General features: G+C 37.5%; 1 protein-coding gene and 1 long non-coding RNA gene across 3 annotated transcripts in view; one reads left to right on the forward strand and one right to left on the reverse strand.

Moving 5' to 3' along the window:
• LOC129048701 (uncharacterized) overlaps positions 1-19212 on the reverse strand; it is a 196960-nt gene that overhangs the window by 69043 nt on the left and 108705 nt on the right. The gene's annotated exons all lie outside the window — the stretch shown is intronic.
• LOC100462024 (olfactory receptor 5P1-like) lies at positions 5620-6540 on the forward strand. The gene is given in 1 exon segment (XM_009246675.3): positions 5620-6540. A coding segment is annotated over 1 exon segment (921 nt).

Genomic DNA, 19212 nt, shown 5'->3' on the forward strand with positions numbered 1-19212 from the left:
AATATTTTAACATTTTTATATAGATATTGGATGGTTTGCACCATTCAACTCAGGGGGGACCAACTGAGAAGTTTGAAACACAGATTTTAATAACAGAACCAACACCAAAGGCAATAAGGCCTGACACTAGAGTAATTGAGGCACAATTAATGAAGATCAATTAAAGAAGAGATGGAACACATTCTTTAATGAGCTACAGATTCTCAACTATTGGTTTATTATCCCTCAGAATTCACATAGTCAAAGAATTCAGTTCCACTATCAGAGAAAATTAATTCTTATTCCAAAGTAAAAATAAATTATAATTGTTAGGAATTTGAAGACATTGGTACTAATATTTATTATTTAGGTAAATGTTTCAAACCTTAAGAACAGCAATAACATTGTTAGTAGAAAATTGTGTTTTTATCAATAGTATAACCAGTGATATTGAGCAGAAAATCTCAATCTCATGTTAATATGACTCTTGAAAACTACAAAAGTTGCAAGGAAGGATATGTAATAGGGAGATACATTTAGAAAAGTAATTGAAGATAGATTATGAAGCTCCATGGATATCATGCTAAGAAGTTTGACATAGATTCCATCAGTATTTCAGTTATAAGGATTGCTCCGGAAAATGGGAAATACCTTATTGATAATACTAAGTAGAAATATAAATTTAAAAATGGAATATATGTTAAATATACACGATTACAAATATGTGAATACTACTTATATATGCCTCAAAGTCAAAATAAATCAAAATGGATTGTGAAGCACTATTAAAGTTAAGGATTTATAGGTGATTCTTTCTTTAGTTGTTAAATATGCAAAACATTAAAATAAAACATGCAAAAAAATTTATAAATCTATCGAATTTACCTGAAGTGATTGCTGTTTAGCTGAAGTTAATGGCAAGAAAAGACATTGACTCTGTCAAATGCTGTATGCTTTAACATAAATTATTTCCTCACTTCTATTTTCTCATTCTGATGAATATGCTTTTTTTCCCCTAATTTTCACTGAATCTTTAGTATGCCCTGAAATTATTACATTGGACTACAGAAATTTATCTCTTTTCATATTATTTATTATTAATTCTGCTTTGTTATGATTACCTCCAAACACAGAAGCTTTGCCTTTGCCACAACACAATGGCAGAACATCTGAATAAGGCAATAAGCCCCTTAATGAAAACATAGGCACGAATGCAACAAAACTATGATCAAGAGGGAGCACTTTGGTTTAGTATTTTCATTATTGCAAATCATAGGGATTTGCTTACCTTGGAGAACAGAATATACTTCTTTTTACTTATTGTCTTAAAAATACCGAGTAATGGGAATATTTTAAAATGTATCGTATTTTGACATGATCTCCACCTTATGCTTGATCCAATTTGTAGAGTTACTAGATCATTTTCTCCTTTGTTTATTTTATTTTAAAATTAATGCACAGTAAAAATGACCCTTTTAGTGAGCAGCTCCACAAATTTTAACGCAGGTATAGATTTGTGTACCCACCATCACAATTAGGATACAGAATAGCTGCATCACTCCAAAAGACTGCTTTGTACTACCCCTTTGTAACTTCACCTCTGTCCACTCCAAACCCTGGGCAAACACTAATTTGTTCTCCTGTATATTATTGTCTTTTAGAGAATGTCATATTCATTAAATCATGCATTAGATAACTTTGGAGACTAGCTTCTTTTACTCAGCACAATGACTTGAAAATTTATCCATATGTGTGTGTTCATTCCCTTTTTTGCTTGGTAGTATTCCATTGCATGAATGTATTATGGTGTACCGTTCACTTGAATGATATTTCGGTTGCTTCCAGTATTTGACAATTATGAATAGCAATGTTATAAACATTCCTGTCCAGGTATTTGTGTGAACATAAGTTTTCATTTCCCTAGAATAAATACCTTGGAGTAGTGTTGCCAAATCATATAGTAAACGTATTTTTACCTTGATGAGAAACTACCAAATTATTTTCCAAAGTGACTATGCCAGTTTGCGTTCCCATCTGCGACGTATAAAACCATAGTTGCTTCATCTCTTTGCCACCAGTTGGTCTTGCCAATTTTTTTTTAATATAACCAGTCTAATAAATGTGTAGTAGTATCTCATTACAGTTTCAATTTGTAAACTTTATAAATTGATTTGTGAGATTTTAATTTTAATTTGTAAATGTTTAATGTTTAATGATGTTGAAACACTTGTATTTAAAGTAATTACTGATATATTATGGCTTGTTTGCCAGTTTATTTTTTGTTTTCAAAAATTAATTTTTTAAAGTTACAAGTTAATTTTTAAAAATTAGTCTTAAAATTAATTTGTAAAATTTTAATTTTAATTTGTAAATGCTTAATGTCTAATGATGTTGAAACATTTGAATTTAAAGTAATTACTGATATATTATGGCTTGTTTGCCATTTTATTTTTTTGTTTTCTATTTGTTCTCTCATTTGTGTCTTTTTTTCTTTCTTTCCCTGCCTTCCTGTGGGTTACTTGAACATGGCCATTCATATATCTTCTTTGGTGAAATGACTATTCAAATATTTGCACATTTTAAAGTTAGGTTATTTTTCTTCTCACTCCTGAATTGTAAGAACCTTTCTCTGTTTCATGTATACCTCTTTTTATCCAACACAGTGTTTTCAAAAATTTTCTACAAGTCTGGCTTGATTTCGTTTTCTTGTTGGGGTCTTTTGAAAAGCAAAAGTTTTAAATTTTGAGAAGTCCAATTTTTGATTTTTCATTTACGTATTGTGGTTTTGGTATTGTAGTTAAAAAAAAAAAAAAAAAAAAAAACCTTCGCTTTCATACCCAAGATCATAGAGACATTCTTTTGTGTTTTCTTTCAAACAATTTGTAGTTTTAGCTATTGAATTTATGTCTATATTTATCTTGAATTAATTGTTTTGTGTGTCACGAGGTAACTGTATAAATTCTTCCTTTCACATATGGATGTTCAATTGTCTCAGCACAATTTGTTGAAATATAAATGATTTTCCTTGGCACTTTTGGCAACCAGCCGACATACACCTTTAAGTAACCTGGTTGGGGACCTGTCACATTACAGCCCACCCTGTCCCCCAGCTCTTACATTCTTTCTGCAATCTTGCACAAAAGTCCCTGAGTGGGGTAAGAGGGGAAGAAACATATGAGTTTATAATATATAGCCATGGCTTTTACATACAGGCCATATCCACAATAGCATAAAAAGCACACACCGTATACACAACAGCATAAAGAGCAGAAGCTAACTACAATTATAATGTCTATTAGCAAAACACACTTCAATGTGTAGGTAGGGTGTGTAACTAATTTGAGAATAAGTCAAAGAAACCTAATTGGGTTATATCATGGATCTGGACCGATAAAATAATGTAAAACATCTGTGACATTATTCACTTCATCTGGGATATAGGTGCAACAGGTAGTGTCTATAAGGGCACATGTTTTTAGGTCTCCAATATGTTGGCAATTGGGCCTCCAGGTGGAGACAATCACCAGTGAACCGGGGTTGCATTATCGGTGCTGTTGAACTGGTCACTCCAGTTCTGTCAGGAGAAAGGCAGAATATTCTAAGGCGTACCATTATCATTTGATAGAGGGAGCTATTCGTATACTTAACAATCAGACTGGTTGCTGACAGCTGCTGTAGTCACAGCCCAGTATAGAAAGACATTACCAGCTGCCACGGGTAGCAGGAACAACAGCTATTGGCAAAAACACAGGTGTTTAGTACAGACCCTTATCGGTATATCCATTACTTGAACATTACCACCATATTTTCTCCCATTTGCCCTTTTAGGAAGCCCACCATGGACTTCAGGCTTGTCTTACAGTACCATGTATGGCTTCCCTCCCTCGAAGCAGGCAAAATAGCAATCAATTGGTAAATTTCTGGCCTTGACCACATTATCTGCACTATGATCATTCCATTGAAACCTCACATTGTATTCCATAATATATGCAATTATTTATCAACTAAAAATAAAACTAAAAAAGAAATTTATTTACAATGTGATACAGAACATATAAAAATGTATCCATAGGAGATAAATTCCCGGAAACACATGTGCCAAATTTCTAATAGTCAATGTGTATGATGGTAGCCAGATTTGAGAGAAATGTTTCTTTTGAATTTTCGAGTGTTTCCCCAGCCTGCTTATATAATTTTTTTATTTAGAAATAAAATAAGCCCTTTCTTTACTTATGCTATTATTACAGTGCTTTCCATGAACTAATATCTTCATTTTTTCCTTCTCTATGAGGCCTGCTTTCTCTGGACAGAGAACCTAAACTTTCTTTATCTCTTATTTCACAGAACCTATTTATTACTGTAATCATGCATTCATTCATTGAATAAGTTTTTTTTTCAGCATGTTATGTACAAAAAGTCAATATTTGTAATACAGGGGTAGGATGCAGTTATGGAAGATAATGTATTCATTGAGGAGAATGAACAGTAAAAAAACAAATAACAACAAAAATCATAATCCAGTATAAGTGAAGGCAAAAGCTGATGTCTATAATACAAATGAAGGTTACCTGATTCACCCCTGGGAGCCAGAGAAGGCTTTGGAGGGAAATTAATCTTGAAAGATGTGTAGAAGTCACCCAGGATAATGACAGTGGGAGGTGGTATCCGTCTATGCAGGAGAAAAAGTGAAGCAAAGGCCAGAGAAATTAGAGTACATCAAGAAGACTCTAAATAGTTCAAGAAGTTTGAGTCAGTGTGAGTGGTGAATGGAGACATCCTGAGAGACAAACAAAGAGTCGTATGCTGGAACATAAAGGATATTGTATGCTTTGCTAACAAGTTAGATTTCATTGTGAAGGCTTGAGAGAATACTGAAAGACTGAAATGAATCTCTTTGGTATCATCTGTTTATTTACCAAGATATCGCTTACACAAATGTGTTGTGAACAAGAATGAAGGTAGTGAAGTAAATAGGTCAATAAAATAGAAAGGAAAAATGACTAGGTCCTTGACTAAAGTAGGGATGCTGAGAATAGTAAAAAGGAGATAAAGAGATAAAATTGGGAGTTAAGTTGTAGATAGGCTCAATAAGATTTTATTAGTTGTGATAAAATAAGAGGAAGAAGAATAGGAGGGCTCACAAGTTGCAGACACAGGAGACTGGGTGGATGGTGGTGTCACTCCCCAGATACACAAAATGGAAGGAAAGAAAAGAATGCCAAACAAAAGAATGCCAAAGAAAAGAACGAATGAATTTGTTATGGGGAAGGCTGGGTTTGAGCTACTTGTGGAATTTCCAACTGAAGACTCCCAATAGATCATTGAATTGTGGTCTAGACATCTTCTGAGAGATCTGTCTACAAGTCTAGGTATGAGAGGCATTTTAATATGCTTATTATATACAGAAAATAATGTAACTAATTTCCCAGAGTGTTAAGTTGACCCATTCTCTTTTTATGCAGAAGACACATCAAAACAAAAACAATCCTGTAGGATATCAATATTCACAAATCAGGCAGAGGCTGAAGTCACTGTGAATGAATCTGAGGAATAGCCAAAGAAAGCTGGGAATGTGTGAAATAAAATCCTATAACAAATTAATATTCACATTTCTTTCAACAGGAACAATTCACAGAGAAGATGGAGATTGGAAACCATAGCACAGTGACAGAGTTTATTATTTTGGGGTTAACTGAGGATCCTACACTTTGTGACATCTTTGTGATATTTCTAGGAATCTACATTGTCACCTTATTAGGCAATATCAGCATAATCACTTTAATAAGAAGCTGTTCCCAGCTTCACACTCCCATGTAGCTGTTCCTCAGCCACTTGGCTTTTGTGGACATAGGGCTTTCCACAGTAGTCACACCTATAATGCTTATGGGATTCCTAAAACGTGGAACAGCCCTCCCTGTCACTAGCTGTGCAGCCCAGCTCTGTTCCGTAGTCATGTTTGGGACGTCTGAATGCTTCCTACTGGCGACCATGGCCTATGTGGCCATCTGCTCGCCCCTGGTGTACTCTATCCACCTGTCCCCCAGAATCTGCATCCTGTTAGTGGGGGCTTGCTACCTGGGTGGATGTGTGAATGCCTCAACATTTACTAGTTGTTTATTGAGTCTGTCTTTCTGTGGACCAAATCAGATAGATCATTTTTTCTGTGATTTCTCTCCTTTGTTGAAACTTTCCTGCTCAAATATCTTCATTCCTGAAATTATCCCTTCCATCTCTTCTGGATCTATCATTGTGGTCGCAGTATTTGTCATAGCTGTCTCCTACATCTACATCCTCATCACCATCCTGGAGATGCGCTCCGCCGAGGGGCACCACAAGGCCTTCTCCACCTGTACCTCCCACCTCGCTGCGGTTACTCTCTACTATGAAACGATTACCTTCATTTATGTGATGCCCAAATCCAGTTACTCAACTAGCCAGAACAGATTGATATCTCTGTCCTACACAGTGGTAATCCCCATATTGAACCCCTTTATCTACAGTCTGAGGAACAGAGATGTAAAGGAGGCACTAAGAAAGGCAACTGTCAGAATATATTCTTAGGATCAATTCGTAGCATTTCAGACAACCTATAAAGTTTTCATTATTGGTATCACGCTTAGGACCTACCAAATACTGCTTAACTGATTGCTTAAAATAAAATTATATTTATTTGTTCTAACTTTCATTTTTAAATACTTGTAGACGAATTGGGAGACACCTAGACATCAGTAATAATGATAGTAATAATTATTACTATTATTAAACTCTTGTAGATGCCAAGCATTTTTCCTTCATTTAATTTATTTCCCAAACAATAGCTTTTACTTACTCTGTGCCAGGCCCTATTCTAAGCATGTTACATATATTAACTCATTTATTCTTCACAACAACCCTATGAAGTGATTCCACTATTTATATTTCACAAATAAATCATCTGGGCATAGAGACATTAAGTGGAATGTCCAAAGTCACGAAGTTAAATGTGGGACCAGTAAGTATTTGAATCCAGAAAGTCTGATTCCAAAACCATTATTTTTTTTTTCATTTAATTTTCTCAGCAATCCTATGATGCAGGAGTAAATTTCCCACAATTTACCGTTGAGAAAACTGTATTGAAAGATACAATAGTTTTTCCAGAGAGATGTAAACTCAAGTCCTGCCTTTCCAGGATCCATGCACTTAACCTATATCAAACCATGACCATCAGCCTAATGACATCAACATTGCTACTGAGCTAGAGGATTTGGGCAGGACAATCAAGCTTAAGCTGGAACTTTGTATCAATATTTTGAACAAACCCTACCACTAGATGGTCTAGGTTGTGTAGACTCCGAATGAGGGTGAAAATTTGAAAACTGGATTGGTTGCCATCTTTTAGGGGATCAGATCTTAACACCACGAACACATGATTCAGCTGGTAGTGTATCCATATTTTAAAACACATTAAAAACAAATAGTCTCCTTTGGCATAATGTAATATTTATTTGTAGCAATTACAATTACAAAGTGTCCTTTAATTCTTTTCTTTTCTTTTTTTTTTTTTTTTTTTTTTGAGACAGAGTCTTGCTCTGTCGCCCAGGCTGGAGTGCAATGGCATGATGGGCTCACTGCAAGTTCCGCCTCCTGGGTTCACGCCATTCTCCTGCCTCAGCCTCCCGAGTAGCTGGGACTACAGGTGCCCGCTACCATGCTCAGCTAATTTTTTTGTATTTTTTTTAGTAGAGACGGGAAATTAAAAACAGTGTCCTTTAATTCTAAGTATTGCAATTAATGTGTTGACAATAATTGTAGTTCCATAGGTCTGAACTGATACACAAATTAGAACCTGTTAAAAAACAAACAAAAAACCAGAAATGTTGTTGCATATCACATTAACTAAATCTTTTTCTTGGAGAATGATTTATTTTCATTTACATTATCACCATAAGACTAGAAAGGATGAGGAGAAGTCTGCTGGAATACAGAAACTACCAAATCAAAGCAAATATTAAAAAAAACTGTTTCTGGCATCTGAGATGAAGACTTAGAATCCAGTCATCCTTTTTACCTCAGTGTAATGGAGAAAGAGAAGTGAGGGTTGGGAAACATAGAAAAAAAAATTTTTTTATTATACTTTAAGTTCTAGGGTACATGTGCACAACTTGCAGGTTTGTTACATATGTATACTTGTGCCATGTTGCTGTGCTGTACCCATTAACTTGTTGTTTACATAAGGTATTTCTCCTAATGCTATCCCTCCCCCAGCCCCCCACCTTATGACAGGCCCCTGTGTGTGATGTTCCCCTTCCTGTGTCCATGTGTTCTCATTGTTCAATTCCCACCTATGAGTGAGAACATGCAGTGTTTGGTTTTTTGTCCTTGCAATAGTTTGCTGAGAATGATGGTTTCCAGCTTCATCCATGTCCCTACAAAGGACATGAACTCATCATTTTTTATGGCTGCATAGTATTCCATGGTGTATATGTGCCACATTTTCTTCATCCAGTCTATCATTGTTGGACATTTGGGTTGGTTCCAAGTCTTTGCTATTGTGAATAGTGACGCAATAAACATACGTGTGCATGTGTCTTTATAGCAGCATGATTTATAGTCCTTTGGGTATATACCCAGTAATGGGATGGCTGGGTCAAATGGTATTTCTAGTTCTAGATCCCTGAGGAATCGCCACACTGACTTCCACAATGGTTGAACTAGTTTACAGTCCCACCAACAGTGTGAAAGTGTTCCTATTTCTCCACATCCTCTCCAGCACCTGTTGTTTCCTGACTTTTTAATGATCACCATTCTAACTGGTGTGAGATGGTATCTCATTGTGGTTTTTATTTGCATTTCTCTGATGGCCAGTGAAGATGAGCATTTTTTCTTGTGTCTGTTGTCTGCATAAATGTTTTCCATTGAGAAGTGTCTGTTCATATCCTTCGCCCACTTTGTGATGGGGTTGTTTGTTTTTTTCTTGTAAGTTTGTTTGTGTTCTTTGTAGATTCTGGATATTAGCCTTTGTCAGATGAGTAGATTGCAAAAATTTTCTCCCATTCTGTAGATTGCCTGTTTACTCTGATGGTAGTTTCTTCTGCTGTGCAGAAGCTCTTTAGTTTAATTAGATCCCATTGGTCAATTTTGGCTTTTGTTGCCATTGCTTTTGGTATTTTAGACATGAAGTCCTTGCCCATGCCTATGTCTTGAATGGTATTGCCTGGGTTCTCTTCTAGGGTTTTTATGGTTTTAGGTCTAACATTTGAGTCAAAAATCCATCTTGAATTAATTTTTGTATAAGGTGTAAGGAAGGGATCCAGTTTCAGCTTTCTACATAAGGCTAGCCAGTTTTCCCAGCACCATTTGTTAAATAGGGAATCCTTTCCCCATTTCTTGTTTTTGTCAGGTTTGTCAAAGATCAGATGGTTGTAGATGTGTGGTATTATTTCTGAGGCCTCTGTTCTGTTCCATTCGTCTATATCTCTGTTTTGGTACCATGCTCTTTTGGTTACTGTAGCCTTGTAGTATAGTGTTAAGTCAGGTAGCATGATGCCTCCAGCTTTGTGCTTTTAGGTTAGGATTGTCTTGGCAATGTGGGCTCTTTTTTGGTTCCATATGAACTTTAAAGTAGTTTTTTCCAATTCTGTGAAGAAAGTCATTGGTAGCTTGATGGGGATGGCATTGAATCTATAAATTACCTTGGGCAGTATGGCCATTTTCACGATATTGATTCTTCCTATCCATGAGCATGGAACATTCTTCCATTTATTTGTGTCCACTTTTATTTCATTGAGCAGTGGTTTGTAGTGCTCCTTGAAGAGGTCCTTCACATCGCTTGTAAGTTGGATTCCTAGGTATTTTATTCTCTTTGAAGCAATTGTGAATGGGAGTTCACTCATGATTTGGCTCTGTTTGTCTGTTATTGGTGTATAAGAATGCTTGTGATTTTTGTACATTGATTTTATTTCCTGAGACTTTGCTGAAGTTGCTTATCAGCTTAAGGAGATTTTGGGCTGAGACAATGGGGTTTTCTAAATATAGAATCATGTCATCTGCAAACAGGGACAGTTTTACTTCCTCTTTTCATAATTGAATACCCTTCATTTCTTTCTCCTGCCTGATTGCCCTGGCTAGAACTTCCAACACTATGTTGAATAAGAGTGGTGAGAGATGGCATCCCTGTCTTGTGCCAGTTTTCAAAGGGAATGCTTCCAGTTTTTGCCCATTCATTATGATATTGGCTATGGGTTTGTCATAGATAGCTCTTATTATTTTGAGATACGTCCCATCAATACCTAATTTACTGAGAGTTTTTAGCATGAAGGGCTGTTGAATTTTGTCAAAGGCCTTTTCTGCATCTATTGAGATAATCATGTGGTTTCTGTCTTTGGTTCTGTTTATATGATGAATTACATTTATCGATTTGCATATGTTGAACCAGCCTTGCCTCCCAGAGATGAAGCCCACTTGATCATGGTGGATAAGCTTTTTGATGTGCCGCTGGATTTGGTTTGCCAGTATTTTATTGAGGATTTTTGCATCGATGTTCATTAGGGATATTGGTCTAAAATTCTCTTTTTTTGTTGTGTCTCTGCCCGGCTTTGGTATCAGGATGATGCTGGCCTCATAAAATGAGTAAGGGGGGATTCCCTCTTTTTCTATTGATTGGAATAGTTTCAGAAGGAATGGTACCAGTTACTCCTTGTACCTCTGGTAGAATTCGGCTGTGAATCGGTCTGGTCCTGGACTTTTTTTGGTTGGTAGGCTATTAATTATTGTCTCAATTTCAGAGCCTGTTCTTGGTCTATTCAGGGATTCAACTTCTTCCTGGTTTAGTCTTGGAGGGTGTATGTGTCGACTAATTTATCCATTTCTTCTAGATTTTCTAGTTTATTTGCATAGAGGTGTTTATAGTATTCTCTGATGGTAGTTTCTGTTTCTGTGGAATCGGTGGTGATATCCCCTTTATCATATTTTATTGCATCTGTTTGATTCTTCTCTCTTTTCTTCTTTATTAGTCTTGCTAGCGGTCTAACAATTTCGTTCATCTTTTCAAAGAAGCAGCTCCTGGATTCATTTATTTTTTGACGGGTTTTTTGTGTCTCTATTTCCTTCAGTTCTGCTCGATCTTAGTTATTTCTTGCCTTCTGCTAGCTTTTGAATGTGTTTGCTCTTGCTTCTGTAGTTCTTTTAATTGTGATGTTAGGGTGTCAATTTTTATCTTTTCTGCTTTCTCTTGATGGCGTTTAGTGCTATAAATTTCCCTCTACGCACTGCTTTAAATGTGTCCCAGAGATTCTGGTATGTTGTGTCTTTGTTTTCATTGGTTTCCAAGAACATCTTTATTTCTGCCTTCATTTCATTATGTACCCAGTAGTCATTCAGGGGCAGGTCGTTCAGTTTCTATGCAGCTGAGCGGTTTTGAGTGAGTTTCTTAATCTTGAGTTCTAATTTGATTGCAGTGTGGTCTGAGAGACAGTTTGTTATAATTTCTGTTATTTTACATTTGCTGAGGAGTGCTTTACTTCCAACTATGTGGTCAATTTTGGAAGAAGTGCGATGTGGTGCTGAGAAGAATGTATATTCTGTTGATTTGGGGTGGAGAGTTCTGTAGCTGTCTATTAGGTCCACTTGGTGCAGAGCTGAGTTCAATTCCTGGATATCCTTGTTAACTTTCTGTTTCATGGATCTGTCTAATGTTGACAGTGGGGTGTTAAAGTCTCTCATTATTATTGTGTGGGAGTCGAAGTCTCTTTGTAGGTCACTAAGGACTTGCTTTATGAATCTTGGTGCTCCTGTATTGGGTGCATATATATTTAGGATAGTTAGCTTTTCTTGTTGAATTGATCCCTTTACCATTATGTAATGGCCTTCTTTTTCTCTTTTGATCTTTGTTGGTTTAAAGTCTGTTTTATCAGAGACTAGGATTGCAACCCCTGCCTTTTTTTGTTTTCCATTTGCTTGGTAGATCTTTCTCCATCCCTTTATTTTGAGCCTATGTGTGTCTTTGCACATAAGATGGGTCTCCTGAATACAGCACACTGATGGGTCTTGACTCTTTATCCAATTTGCCAGTCTGTGTCTTTTAATTGGGGTATTTAGCCCATTTACATTTAAGGTTAATATTTTTATGTGTGAATTTGATCCTGTCATTATGATGTTAGCTGGTTATTTTGCTCATTTGTTGTTGCAGTTTCTTCCTAGCATCAATGGTCTTTACAATTTGGCATGTTTTTGCAGTGGTTGGTACCGGTTGTTCTTTCCATGTTTAGTGCTTCCTTCAGGAGCTCTTTTAGGGCAGGCCTGGTGGTGACAAAATCTCTCAGCATTTGCTTGTCTGTAAAGGATTTTATTTCTCCTTCACTTATGAAGCTTAGTTTGGCTGGTTATGGAATTCTGGTTTGAAAATTCTTTTCTTTAAGAATGTTGAATATTGGCCCCCACTCTCTGCTGGCTTGTAGTGTTCCTGCTGAGAGATCAGCTGTTAGTCTAATGGGCTTTCCTTTGTGGGTAACCTGACCTTTCTCTCTGGCTGCCCTTAACATTTTTACCTTCATTTCAACTTTGTTGAATCTGACAATTATGTGTCTTGGAGTTGCTCTTCTCAAGGAGTATCTTTGTGGCATTCTCTGTATTTCCTGAATTTGAATGTTGGCCTACTTTGCTAGGTTGGGGAAGTTCTCTTGGATAATATCCTGCAGAGTGTTTTCCAACTTGGTTCCATTCTCCCCATCACTTTCAGGTACACCAATCAGACGTAGATTTGGTCTTTTCACATAGTCTGATATTTCTTGGAGCCTTTGTTCATTTCTTTTTTACTCTTTTTTCTCTAAACTTCTCTTCTTTCTTCATTTCATTCATTTGATCTTCAATCACTGATACCCTTTCTTCCAGTTGATCAAATCCACTTCTGAAGCTTGTGCATTTGTCACGTGGTTCTTGTGCCATGGTTTTCAGCTCCATCATGTCATTGAAGGACTTCTCTACACTGGTTATTCTAGTTAGCCATTTGTCTAATCTTTTTTCAAGGTTTTTAGCTTCTTTGCAATGGGTTCGGACTTCCTCCTTTAGCTCAGAGAAGTTTGATCATCTGAAGCCTTTTTCTCTCAACTTGTCAATGTCATTCTCTGTCCAGCTTTGTTCTGTTGCTGGCAAGGAGCTGCGTTCCTTTGGAGGGGGAGAGACACTCTGATTTTTAGAATTTTCAGCTTTTCTGCTCTGTTTTTGCCCCATCTTAGTGGTTTTATCTACCTTTGGTCTTTGATGGTGGTGACGTACAGATAGGGTTTTGGTGTTGATGTCCTTTCTGTTTGTTAGTTTTCATTCTAACAGTGAGGACCCTCAGCTGCAGGTCTGTTGGAGTTTGCTGGAGGTCCACTCCAGACCCTGTTTGCCTGGGTATCAGCAGCAGAGGCTGCAGAACAGCGAATATTCCTGAACAGCAAGTGTTGCTGCCTGATCATTCCTCTGGAAGCTTCGTCTCAGAGCAGTATCTGGCCATGTGAGGTGTCATTCTGCCCCCACTTGGGGGTGCCTCCCAGTTAGGCTACTTGGGGGTCAGGGACCCACTTGAGAAGGCAGCCTGTCCATTCTCAGATCTCAAACTCCGTGCTGGGAGAACCACTACTCTCTCCAAAGCTGTCAGACAGGGACATTTACATCTGCAGAGGTTTCTGCTGCCTTTTGTTCAGCTATGCCCTGCCCCCAGAGGTGGAGTCTACAGAGGCAGGCAGGCCTCCTTGAGCTGCGGTGGGCTCCACCCAGTTCGAACTTCCCAGCTGCTTTGTTTACCTACTCAAGCTTCAGCAATTGCAGGCACCCCTCCCCCAGCCTCACTGCCGCCTTGCAGTTGGATCTCAGACTGCTGTACTAGCAATGAGTGAGGCTCCGTGGGCGTGGGACCCTCTGAGCCAGGCGCGGGATATAATCTCCTGTTGTGCGTTTGCTAAGACCATTGGAGAAGCGCAGTGTTAAGGTGGGAGTGACCCAATTTTCCAGGTGCCTGGTTAGGAAACAATCTATAATACTCCAGTAGACAAACGATAAAGATTTGAATATTAGTGATAGAAAAATACAAAATACAGAGAGAACAACCTTGAGAAAGATTTGGGGGAGATAAATGGTAGAAATTGTTGATTGTTGGAAGGGGGATTAGATAGAAGGAATAATTTGGATAACTCCCATGGTCCCAACTTAGGAGAGGAAGTGCTCTTACTGACACCAGTCTCCCACTTAAAGTCCCAGGGTAGAGTAGGAGAGTAGTGTCTGTAAAATCTGTAAATTCTCTCAGTATACCCATTGCCATCAGAGGAGCAGATATTGTGAGATTTAAAGGCCAGCTTTAAGGATAAAAGTTTCTTAATTTCACAGAGACCAGTCTTTTCCAATTTCTGAATTCAGCTCTAAATACCCTGACTCCTTCCCCCTTCTGCCGTGCTTTTTCACCATAATAATGAACATTCGTAAGTGGGCAGCTTTTTATCTTTTTCCTGAGGTCCTAACCCTGGTCCTTATCTTTTGATGGATGACGTCTCCAATTGTCCTATAAAAATTTCAGGTGCATCCTGATTCCCACGACATCTTGGAGCATTAGTTATGCAAACTCTATGGTCCTGAATACAAAAATTAGCCTCCTTTGGATACTTCGGATTTATGTCTCAAAGGTTAGCGTGTTCACAGGTCTCCTATATTTTATGCCAGGTATCATCTAAGCCTTCATAATTGTCAATTAATTCAAGTCAAAGGCCGGTGATAAACATGAACTTTCTGATCTGTTAAGATTTATATATCCTTGTTGGTATGTTTATGAATAATTCAGGGAGAAAGTAGAGGACTGACCACAAACATTAATAATTTCCTGCCATTGTGATCTCCAATCCAATGAGGGATATTTGCTCAATGACTGAAAATTGTTTGACATGTAGATATAGGATAATCATTTATCCATTTATTTCAAAAATATTTGTTCAGCATTTATCATAGTCGAGAACTGAGTAAGCACTGAAGGTATATTGATGAATAGAACAAACTTTGCATGAAATTTAGATCTCGGCAAAAACACTAGAAAATGAATCAACATTATAAATACAGAATAGGTTAAGTGATGTGGAAGAAACAAATCAATAAGATTAATATGACTGTTAAGGGTAAATGTGGTGATATAGGTGGTATTACTGTAGGTAAAGTGAAAAGGAAGGCCACGTGGAGCAGGTGATATTTGAGTAGAAAATGGAATGATCAGAAGGATCCATAGAGGTGAAGAGTGGAGTCAGGGAAGCTGCCAGAGAGTAAACAGGAAGTGCAAAGATCCTGATAATCTCAAAAAATAAAAAGAAGGCAATGGTAAACCAGATGGAGAGAGGTATACCAAAAGGGTTAGATCATGCGTGGGGAGCATCATATGCCATGGAAAAGTGTTTGGATTTTACGCTAAAAGGAATGGGAAGCCTCCAAATGCTTTCTAAATGGGTGTAACCTAATTACAATTCACACTTTTAAAGAATACCTCTATTGTTGTATGTAAAAATTGACTATAAAAACACATTTTTTTATATTACATTATTTCATGAGTCAGAAATTAAGATTGGGTTTGGCTTGGCAATTTTACTCTACAAAGCATGAATGAGGATCACTTAGTGATATTCAGATGGCATCTTTGCATGTCTATAGAGTCAAAGATGGCATCATTCAAATGCCCAGCACCTTCACAGGGATGGTTTGAAAGCCTCTCAGTCATAGGATCATTCTATATGGTCTCACTAGCAGTTTAGTTGGATTTCTCACATAGTGGCTCAAGACTTTAATAGCAAGTGTTCCAAGAGATTAAAAGAAATCTGCAGTATTTCCTATCACCTAGCCTCAGGAGACATAGACATCTTGTCCACCTTTGTCTACTGGTAAAGCAAATTAGTAATTTCAGTCCAGATTCAAGAGAAGGGAAATTAGATGCCACCTGTCAATAAGAGAATTAGCAATGATGTAATAGCCATCTCCAGCCTACCAGAATCCCTCTGGCCACAGTTATTTGTGTATTTCCTACATGTCAAATTACTTTTATATATCCTACAATCCTCTAAAATATCATACCATTACAGCATCACAATTAAGTTCATCATCATGGGATTTAAACCAAGTTTAGGCATGGGTGAGGTTTGTTGGGCACAGCTTCTCAAATACAGTCCCTCTTGATTGAAAGACATGTGAACTAAAGAGACAAGTCATCTGCCCCATATATACCCAACAGACACTGTTGATACAGGTGTATAAAAACTGCAGTGAACACTCCCATTCATAAGGGTGGAATATAGAAGTCATGCAGTAATCACTGGCCAATTGCAATTCCAAAATCCAACTAGACAGATGTTGCCATTTTCTCGATCAGGGCCCAATCCTGCTCCTTGTTAATAAATCTCTGTGTCTCTTGGCTCTGCCTTCTGAGTTTTTGGTTCCATCCTCTGAGTTATCCTTCCTTTTCCAGAAAAAAAATAGCCTATGTTATAGCTGAGTAGTTTTCTTGGCCTATTTCCTAATTATTGTAGGTCAAGAATCCAAAACCTCTTTTCACTTTGCACAAAACCTCTTTTCACTTTGCACCATCCCTGTCCCTTTCAGTCTAAGCTGGTATAATTTCTTCAAACACACTGTGGGAGTCATCATGAAAATACAAATGAAATATCAATGTGATACTATTCTTCACCCACTAGGATGGCTAGAACTTAAAAGTATGATAATAAAAAGTGTTGGTGAGGATGTGGAAAAATTGAAACCCTCGTATACTGGTAGGTATGTAAAATGGCGGGATCATTTTGGAAAATAATCTTCCAGTTACTCAAACTATTAAACATAGAAATACCCTATGATCCAGAAATTCTCCTAGATATATGCCCAAGAGAAATAAAAGCATATGTCCACAAAAAAACTCGTGCATGAATGTTTATAGTAGCATTATTTACAATAACCAAAAGGTAGAAGCAATGCATGGATCCATTAACTTACAAGTGAAGGAAGAAAATGTAGTATATCCATATTATGGAATATTATTTAGCCATTGAAAAGAAAGAATGTTCTCAACATCAATGAACCTTGACAACGTTACACTAAGTAAAAGAGACTAGTCACAAGAGATCACATATTATCTAAGGCCAAACATATGAAATGTCCATATAGAGACAGAAGGTAGACTGGTGGTTGCTTATGGCTGGGGGGATAGGAATATGTAAGGTGATACTAAAGGATACAGGGTTTCTTTTTGAGATGATTAAAACTTTCTAAAATTGACTATGGTGAGGCTTGAAAACACCTGTGCATATGCTAAGAACATTAAATTATACACTTTAAATCTGTAATTTGTATGGTATGTGAAGTATATCTCATGGAGGTTGTTAAAAACAACATGGTCTTTCTTTGTATCAAATTATAAACTACTGAATTAGACAAAATTCACACTCATAAATCTCTTCCAGTTAATTCTTTCTCTGAAGGTTTATGAGGTTTCTGCCAGAAACCTTATGATTTTAAAAGCTTTGTTTTTGGCTGGGTGAGGTGGCTCACACCTGTAATCCCAGCACTTTGGGAGGCCAAGGCGGGTGGATCACGAGGTCAGGAGATTGAGACCATCCTGGTTAACACAATGAAACCCCGTCTGTACTAAAAATACACACACACACACACACACACACACACACACACACACACACACACACACACACACACACACACACACACACACACACACAAAATTAGCCAGGCGTGCTGGTGGGTGCCTGTAGTCCCAGCTACTCAGGAAGCTGAGTCAGGAGAATGGCGTGAACCCAAGAGGCGAAGCTGCATTGAGCTGAGATCACGCCACTGCACTCCAGCCTGGGCCACAGAGCGAGACTCCATCTCAAAAAAGAAAGCTTTGTTTTTTAGAAAAAAGAGGGTCTTTAAAGCATGCCATTAAGATTCTTACAAAGACATAGATTAGCTTTAAGGGTCAGTGAGGCCTTAGATCTTTCTGAGGTCTCAGCAGAGGATCTTACAGCCCCAGCCTGAATTTGATCTTTGACCTGAAGTCATTTCCTACCATGAAAATCTTTCTGGAAGGTATCAGGGATGAGAAATAGCCTTATTTTCAAAGCCAGCAAGATCTAGCTTTCTTACATTTTTTTCTAAATTTTTCTTTGAAAAAAATCTTCCTTTAGTTCACAGATCTCTGGTTATAGTTTATCATAGGTAACTAGAAGAAGCCAGGTAGCACTTTCTACACTCTTTCTGGAAACCTTCCCAGACAAATCTAAGAGTATATTAGATGCCCTTTCTCTTTTCCACTTTGTCACAGGTGGCAATATTATCAAACTTTCCATCACTACTCAGCAAATGTGTTCTTTTATTAAGCTCTTAAAAATATTTTCCTTACTATTTTTCAAACCCTTACCATCTAGTACTGTTGAATGTAGAAACTGTTAGGTCATAGAGAAGTTGAGGTTGCATATATAAATTTTGGAGTAAACAATATTTAAGTGGTGCTATGGTTTGAATGTATGTCCTTCAAAATTCAGGTTTGCTAATGTGATAATATTGAAAGGTGGGGCCTTTAAGAGGTGATTGGGCCACCATGGTTCATCTCTCATAAATGGAATTAAGTATCCCTTTCAAAAGGCTTGGCAGAAGGAGGTCACCTCCTCTTGCCCTTCTCACTTCCCCCATGTAATACCACAGTATTCTTTCCTTCCAGAGGATGCAGCCCTCACTAGACACCAAATGCCAGTGCCTTGATCTTGAACTTCCAGCCTCCAGAATTGTGACAAAAAATTCATATTTTTAATAAATTACCCAGTCTGTGGTATGCTGTTATAGCAGCACAAAATGGACTAAGACAAGTGGTATTGTCTTAAAAATCATAAAATTGCATGAGATCAATAAGTGGCTATAAATGTAAGAATAAATAGGATAAGTTATAAGACAGTCTAACATTTAAAGGTCTGGTACAGTTGCAATCTTCAGGAAAGATGAAGACAAATGGACAAGAGAGGTAAGGAAAAACCCAAATTGGGAAAGTGAGATTGCAGAATACAAAAAAAGAAAAGTGATTCAAAATAGGAGAGGGTGGGTAGTTGTTTAATGCTTCTGAGGTTTGGCAGAGGGGTGGGTGTAGGTAATTTAGCAAGAGCAGTTTCAGCATGGATTGAAGTCAGGTGGGAATGTATTTGAGATGGAACTGATAGGTGAAAATAATTTCAGCGAAAGGGTAGGCTGTGAGGCTGGAAGTGGGGAGGATAT

This window comes from Pongo abelii, chromosome 9 (assembly GCF_028885655.2).
Source record: "Pongo abelii isolate AG06213 chromosome 9, NHGRI_mPonAbe1-v2.0_pri, whole genome shotgun sequence".
Taxonomy (NCBI): domain Eukaryota; kingdom Metazoa; phylum Chordata; class Mammalia; order Primates; family Hominidae; genus Pongo; species Pongo abelii.